The sequence below is a fragment of the Octodon degus genome, unplaced genomic scaffold, assembly GCF_000260255.1.
Source record: "Octodon degus isolate 3935 unplaced genomic scaffold, OctDeg1.0 scaffold00101, whole genome shotgun sequence".
NCBI classification, from domain to species: Eukaryota; Metazoa; Chordata; class Mammalia; order Rodentia; family Octodontidae; genus Octodon; species Octodon degus.
This window is the reverse complement of record NW_004524677.1, coordinates 7,237,403-7,245,547: the sequence shown is the minus strand read 5'-3', so window position 1 is coordinate 7,245,547 and position 8,145 is coordinate 7,237,403. Positions and strand designations below refer to the sequence as shown.

Here is an 8,145-nt window from a genome sequence, read left to right as displayed (position 1 = left end):
TTCCTTCCTTCCTTCCTTCCTTCCTTCCTTCCTTCCTTCCTTGTGCCCATGAGAAAATAATGCACCTTCACTGGGATATAATTTCATGCAAATGAGAGAAAGTTAAATCTACAAAATGCCAATTTTCCCCAAATGGATTTCGAATTTTGCTTGTACATAGGAAGAGCAAGGAGCCATTGAAAGTAGCTCAGTATCAATTAATATGAACACACCTCATTTTTAACCTGATCTAAAGATCAGTGTGACCCACACTAAGACCATGCTTAGTTAATTGTGTGACTGTCCCGATAGCAGTGGGTCAAGCATTGGACGGTGAAAGAATTGGGTCAAGCAAACTAAGAACCGAGTTTCAGAAGGATTCATTCATTCATTCAACACGTTTTTATTGAGTGAGGACCCTCTGTCCTGTTAGGAATACAGAGATTCACAAAAACAAGTTCGTTGTTCCTGCCCCAGTGGAACTTACAGTCTAGCATGAAAAACAGATCAAAAGAAATGTAATAATTTCAAGAAAGGGCAATAGAAGGTTAGGAAAGAAGAGCAAGGTACTCTGGAAATAATTAGCTTAGCTTTAGGGGGTCAGGGAGGGCTTCCCCAAACGAGAAGTGTGGATACCTCGGGAAGGTCGAGCTTTAGCATAGCCTCTCTTGACGCTGTGTTCCTCTCCTGCCTCGTCGTAATCCAGCTCTCCTCCGGCCTCATCTGCCATTTTAAAGCTCTTGGCCTCAAAGGTGGAGCCTCCTTTACTGTACGAGGTGCTGCTGCTTACGACCTGCTTTCGGTGACTCGTGCTGCCGCTGCTCGAGTACTCGGGGACCCCGAAGGTATGCGAGCCCGTGTCGCCGCCGGGGAAGAAGGCTGAGTCCGTGCCCAGCGACTGGGTCTTGCCTCCGTACTCCTTGAAGGAGGTGGAGGGTGAGAAAGCTGCCCCTTTGCCCCCCGAAGCCGTGTCGAAGAAGGCGGCCTCGCCGGGGTGCCGCAGGGCGAAGTCGTCCAGGCTGCCGTGCGCGCTGAAGCCGCGCAGCAAGTCCAGGTCCGCGCCGCCGCCGCAGTCGGCGGGGTCTTCCGAGTGCACCACCTCCTTGGTCACCTGCTTGCGCCCGTCGGGACCGATCACAGTCTTACTGATGGTTTTGGAGCACGAATGGCGAGTGGTGGTCGTGCCAGGAGAGGTGAGCTTCTCGCTGCCGATCAGGAGCTCCTTGTCCCCCCTGGAGGTGACCAGCTTCTCGGTGTGGTACTCCTTCCGGCCTCCCGAGCTTGCGCTCCCTGGTACCTCTTCGAACTCGCCCCAGTCTGGGTTGGCAGGCCGGCTGCTGCCGTAGCCCGAGCTGTCTGGCCTGAGACTTCCGGCCGCCGCGCTTCCCGGGTTGCGACTCCCGCTGTAGCTAGGCACGCGGGACGCAGGGCCGCCAGAGGCGGGGCTCGCTGGGCTCCGACTTCCATCGCCTCCAGGCCCGGAGGCCCCGTGAGTCCAGTGTCCAGCAGCGCCGGGCCCGGGGTTCCTGGGCCCCTCCGTCTCCGACCCTGTCCCATAAGATGCAGCGTCTCCTCGAGTACTACTGCCCCCCCTCCCAGGCCACTCTAGTTCCATTCTCATCTGCTGCATCTCTGACAACGCCTTCCACTCTGGCGGGGCTTGCTGAATCTGGCTCTTGAATCGCGCGGGAATCAAGTCTGTCACGGGCCTCATCTTTATCAGAGGTAAGAACTGCCTGTCTCTAGGGGGAAGCAGCTCTTTGGCAATGACCTGCTCCAGCTGCTTCTGCTGGTCTTCGTAATCCCTCAGATTGACCTCCCGAGACAAAGCCCTGCTGCAGGACCCCTTGCAAGACCGGATCTTAATATCAATGTCCACCTAAAGAGAGACAGAGAAAAGGCAGAGAGGAAGAGATAAACTGTGTGTATTGAGTTCCTAGAAGTTAATTTATTTTTTGGAACTGGTTTCATGTCTTTGGATTCCAGTCCTAACCATCCATATCCCACTCTCCATTTCCAGAGTATCCTCTGAGGAAGACATGTTGGGTCTGACAAGACTGGTATGTGGAATGACTGGGTTTATCTTACACTAAGAATGACTACAGAATAAGCTGTTATTTCCTCCAAAAGGAAACACTCATTAAGAGGCCCTCCATGAGGCAGAGGTTGAGGTCTCTGGCCTGTGATGTTATGGTTGGGAACCCCAATAAGATGGAACCTTTTGTTTTTGCAATTTCCTATTTATGTACCCTTGAAAACTTTATTTAATACCTCCCAACCTTCCTTCTTCACCTGTAGAGTGGGGAAAGCCATCCCTGCTTTTTAGTGGATAATGGATCTAGCAGTTTTCTCTGCTATTCACTCAATTGTGATTATTGTCTTCCTCTTACCCACTATTCAAAAGCAAAGAAATGGTGCGTCCTTGCCCTGTCTTACATACCTCCAAGCGCTTCATGTCTATCAGCTGGGCCCTGACGTTGTTCTGCAGAAGCTGGATTTGCTGTGCTTTCTCAATGACTTTGCGCCTCAGAACCTCAATTCTGCTTCTCAGGTCTTCTGACACTTGGTTATATGTGTTGTCCTTGTCTGCAGTAGACAGTGCAGATACTGAAGTAGCTGCTGAGTGACTTAGAATATCCAACCCACCCTCCAAAAGAAGTGCTCTTATAAATATTCCCAAATTCTGTTTGGGTTACGGTGTGTGTTCCAGACACTTAATCTGTGACTTTCAAGCACATTAAGTAAGCATTTTGATTTAGACAACACTGTGTCCTCCAGACATCCAGGGTGTCAGGCATAATGCTCTTGTAGGAGTTAGTAATGAAAATGAAGAGAAAAGAAATTACTCTGGAAATTTAAAAAGATGACTAAGTGATAAAATAACTACTTTAGACATTCTAATTATTTCATCATATCTTTAGTCAAGGGATTTCTTTATCTATACGTGTCATATTTATCAATTCATCACTAGATGGGTAGATAGATAGACAATAGGAATTACTGAGTTTTCTTACTGAAAGGCTTTTCTTTCCACCAGCAGACTTGAAGCTGTGCCCTCAAACTTTCATGGACTGGCCAGGCTCACCCGTCTGCCCGCTGATCTTGTGCCACTGGCACTACATTAATCAAGTGTATCCTTAAGATAAAATGTGGCAAAGAAAGGCCTCGGAAACTAGGAATTTCCTGGGCTCATTGTGCCAGCACAGAGTAAATGTAGTGTTTCCTGGTCCCAGTGAGAGTTCTTTGAGAAGGACAGAGCACAGAGAGCCTTGACCCTCAGCCCAGTGGGGTCTGAGGTTGGTTCCCAAATCCATGGCCAGGCCGCAAGTCCCTTCACTTCTGCGCTATCGCAGCAAGAGCATCTACTCACATGTCCTGGGCCATTTTCATTTTCTAAATCTACTTTTGAAGGGACTATGCTTAAATTCAATCCACAGATCAGAGTTATTTTGTTACCTTAAATAGTGTAAACTAACTATTCTGTTTTAGGAACATGATAAAAAAAATCATTTCCTTAAAATTCAAGGATATCATAGAGATGTGTTTCTGCTCTAAGTATTTCGAATTAAGTCAGAATAGCTACAAGTACACATCATTATTCAGGATTTGTGCTACCATTTTTTCCATAAATCAAAGCTCTGATATTTAATACTTACTGTTGGCTTTAGCAAAGTCCCCTCTTAAAATCTCCATTATATTCCTATATGTATTTGAATCTTTATTGTTCTTTTGATAATTAGATAACGCATTTTTCAGCTTGTTTATTCTGTTTGTAAAATCTTGATTGACCTCATCAATCAATCCTTTCATCCTGCATCCAGAAGGGCATTTGTATCCCTAAAAATAAAGAGGAAAAATTACTCTGAGAGTCTATCTCTTACGTCCAAAACAATATTCCAGGTTTCCACGAAATTCCCACTGCTTCCCCACCCCGTGTCTCTGAACATCTATTGGCTTAAAGTAGCCAAGAGGTCTATTTAAAGGTCATACAGAAATGTTGGAATTGTGATCTACTTAAACACAAATCAGACCCCATGAAAGCTGAGGCTGTAGCCCTCAGGTTCCTACTACTTGCATGCAGCTAAAACCCGATCTGTTGTTCATCCCATTAGTGATGGGGAGCTGGGGACATAAGTAAACAGTGCTCTGGGAGCAGACTCCATTCCTGTCATGGGCTTTAGTTTAGCAAATAAGGAGCTGGAGCATTGCTAGTTTTTCTTCTTATGGGGAAGTTTTCTCGGGTCACCCTGTGAGGCTGGCTGCAGTCCTTGAGGAGGACACTTCCGCTCTCCACACCCTACTTACCCAGTCTTCATCAGCACAGAAGGGCCAGCCAGTCTCTTTGCAGGCAGACTGCTGCTTCTCCATGAGTCTTGGGCCACGCACGCCTCCTCCTTCTGCTAAAAAGTCTCCTCCAGTATCCCCGGTCTTTAAATACACACACACACACACACACACACACACACACACACACACACACAGAGGCACATAGCAGAGGGGAGAGAGAGAGGCAAAGTCAATAAGTTAGCCAGGAGAGGAGATAGTGCCCTGCCTGCAAGTCCCAAGAAAGAAATGAGCTTACAAGGGACAGCATCAGGGCCCCCGGAAGTTCTGAGCTGCCCACCTTCGGTGAGAGCCCCAGTCCCATTGTATGAACTTACAAGGACTAAAGGAGATGAGGTGCGCACCTCTTAGGTGTACTTGACACTAAGTAAGCACCTGACCAGCATCACTAGTTCTGTAGGTCTGTGATAAAAGGAGTATTATTTGAATCAACAAAAATTGCTCTCTGATACAATAATTTCTTTTTTATTTGAAATACAAAATACCTGACCAAAAATAAAAATAATAGCTCCTGGCAATTGTTGGAAGCACCTTATCATTAGATGTACCCAGAGGTAAAAATTTTCTATTGTGAGTCAGACATAACAGCATACAAAAGGATCTTCCCAAAGGACCTGGTGGCCTAGTAGGCAAAGGCAGCTTTTGGGTTTCACTATTTTTATTCTTTCTCACCAACTTAGAAGAATTTTGCTGTGATTACTTCAGTTTGGAGTAATTTATTCCTAAAAATTAATTAATATTTACAGTCTTATTTTTTGAAGAAAAACATCAGACAATAATAATGCTAATTTAAGGGACTCCCAACAGTTTGTTTAAGGGAACAAATGCAATCATCCTACCTAAGCAATTCGATGATAAGTAAACATATTTCAGAATAAAATGTTACAACAATGAAAGCAGGCAAAAAATGAATATTTGAACAATGAGGGAAATAGGACAAGTAATTAAAATCAGTGTATGCAAAATATCCCTTTGAGGGTCAGGGAGATGGCTCAGTAGAGTAAGCGCTTCCCTGGCAAGCGCAAGGGTCTGAGTTCAATCTCCAGTTCCACCAAAAAAAGAAAAAAAAATCCCTTTAACAAATAATTTATATTTCTTCCGCCAAAAAAGTTAAAATTAGTATATTACAATAGAGAGAAAATTACGTCTTTACCATTTGATATTAGAATTTATTAGTGGTTGTACAAGAAATAAATGAAAATGCTGTATTTAATTATATAAGTTAGACTGCATATAACTTGGATAAGCCACTGGAAAGTAATAGAGTTTCTTGAACGTATATCATCTTTGTATAAATTACAGTGTTTCAGAAATGTTTTTGAATGAAATCCTTTTGTATGCCTCTAGAGCTAAATTTTAAATATGGTAGTAATATTTAGATGTTATGTTAAAAAACAGACATATTTCCAAACAGTATACTGCCCTATTAATTAATGTCTTCTAGTTTTACTATGTATGTTCAAACACATCTCATTTGCTTTTTTTTCCCTTGGTCTTGAAATAAACACCAAAAGAACCTGCTAGATAAGTTGTATTAAAATTAAACATTTTGAACACATAACAAGAAATTAAAAATCAGAGGGAACAATCATTTTATAAAATGTTTCATACTATTGCAGAATACCTCAGGATGTTATAAGGACAAAAATAGCAAAGTATGTATCTCTTTTGAAAAGCAAGTAATAGGGGTATAGCTCAGCAGCACAGCACCTTCCTAGAAAGCACAAGGTCAGGAGTTCATTTCCCTGTACAAAAAAAAAAAGTAACAGGGTGGGAGTGGGGCTCTGAAGTAAAGTGCTTGCTTACACACACCAAGCTCTAGATTCCACTTGCCCCACACCACAAAATAAATAAATAAGCTGCATCAATGTTTCAGTACTGAAAGACAGATGCCCCTGTTTGCCCTGAGAATTTGCATTCTTCAGTCCCTCAAATTTCTGTCTCCTGGACTCCTGTTGCCTACTGTGCTCTTGTCAAGCCACACACTTGGAGCTCAGAAAGCTGGGTGTTTCAAAGCATAGAGTTGGTAGATTCAGACCTCCAGGCTCATTGGGGATAATCACTGGGCAGAAAGGGGGAAGAGAACACAAAATGCTCCATACCCAGACTGTGCCGACCACGCTCAGGAGCAGGCAGAGGGTCCGCAGAGAAAGCATCTTTTCTGAGGCTGGGGCTGGCTCCTGGGGAGCACTCCAGCTGAGAGAAAACAGTGCCTCCTCATGCAGCTGCACCCCATTTAAGCCTGCCGAGGACTGGGCTGTTAATCATTGCTGCTGTCCTGTCTGCGCACTCCACTCAATCCACAGTCCTTCGTTCCTGCCATCATGTGGGCATCCCAGAAATTCTTGCTCAATTCCCCTCAGCTGTTTGCTTCCAATAAGCTCTTACAAATTGGAGTCTCCAGCCAGCAGTTAGGGGAAGAGCCTGTGTTCCTGGAATCCGATGGCTGAAAATGCAAAGGAAAGCACAACTGAACACGATGATACTTCTGTAGCCAAAGGAGCATGTGGGTGGCCAAAGCAGGCCAACGGTAGCCCTGTGAAGCAGACATTTCAGCAAGTGACATCTCACCTTAGGAAGGAAGCAAGGCTGGGTGATATGACTTTCAAAATGCAATTGTGCAAACAAGCTGGTCCTGAAGGCCTTCTATAGCCTTTATGTTAAAAATCTTTCTCTACCCATAATGCTTAATATATCAGTTCCTGGAACCAAATGTAATAGCTTCATAATCCTGCCTGCACAGTGGCAGAGCTGCCGCAGAGCTACTTTACCTCTGGATGCTTCAAGTTGCTCACTTTTTAAATGGGGATAATGCTAACCCACAGCACATATTTTATTAGAAATAAAGGTGTGACCCTTATAAAGCCCTTAGAGCAGAAACTACCACACAGCAATACACAGTGACTGGCAACAATTCCTGGAGAGCGACAGAGCTGTGGGAAGCACCATCTCTTTCCTCTAACTGTGTCTTCGGACCTTGAGTGCGGGTTGGGAGGTCCTAGCAGGGGATAGGTGTGCTGATCCACTTTCCCTGCTCTTCATCTCATACCAAGCTTGTCTCTCCTTGAAACTGCCATATGACCCAACAATTCCACTTCCAAGTATATCTCCAAAACTGAAATCAGGCTCTCCAGGAGGCAACTACATTCCTGTGTTCCTGCCAGCATTTCGCTCCATAGTCAAGCTCTGGAAGCAGCCCGAGCGTTCCCTGATGGGTAAGGAGATAAAGACAACACAGACATGTGATGGAAAGCTATTCAGCTACTAAAACATCAAATCTTGCCATTTGTCACCACACAGATCAACCTGCACACATAATAGGGAATGTACTAAGCCAGACATTGCAGGATAAATGCCACATCATCTCACTTATATGTGGAATCTGCAAGAGGTAAATTCTCAGAACGAAAGTGGAGAGCTATCCTGCTGGGAGCGCGTGCATGTGGGATCCGAGACAGTGGTTGAAAGGGGCGGAGCTTCAGTTCTATGGGTTGAAGACTGGAGGAATGTGTAGGGTAGTGATTATAGCCAACAGCGCTGCCCTTCATACTTGTGATCTACTAAGAGGGTGGATTTTCAATTTCCTCATTATAGATGTATATATTTATATATTTTAAAACTACATGAAATGATACATACAAATCACCAAAAGTTGTGTACATCAATAAGGTACAGTTTGTATAAATATTTTAATACTAAATTTATTGAGACATCATGGGATTAATACAAGGGACCTTTGTGTCTGCTCAAAGTTGTGGCTATAAGCTTCTAGACATTTATTAGTACATCAAACTGCTCAAGTGTATATTCATAATTTTGCTG

General features: G+C 44.3%; 1 protein-coding gene across 1 annotated transcript in view; it reads right to left on the bottom strand.

Annotated features, from left to right (window-relative positions):
- Nucleotides 1–6,553, bottom strand: part of Fga (fibrinogen alpha chain) — a 7,733-nt gene extending 1,180 nt beyond the window's left edge. The window contains exons 1-5 of the mRNA XM_004638705.2: nucleotides 6,426–6,553; nucleotides 4,285–4,407; nucleotides 3,636–3,816; nucleotides 2,420–2,565; nucleotides 616–1,858 (exon numbers count right to left, since the gene is read on the bottom strand). Coding sequence (XP_004638762.2) covers nucleotides 616–1,858; nucleotides 2,420–2,565; nucleotides 3,636–3,816; nucleotides 4,285–4,407; nucleotides 6,426–6,479 — 1,747 coding nt within the window. The 5' untranslated portion in view covers nucleotides 6,480–6,553. The remainder of the gene's footprint in view (nucleotides 1–615; nucleotides 1,859–2,419; nucleotides 2,566–3,635; nucleotides 3,817–4,284; nucleotides 4,408–6,425) is intronic.
- Between the last annotated feature and the right edge of the window lie 1,592 nt (nucleotides 6,554–8,145).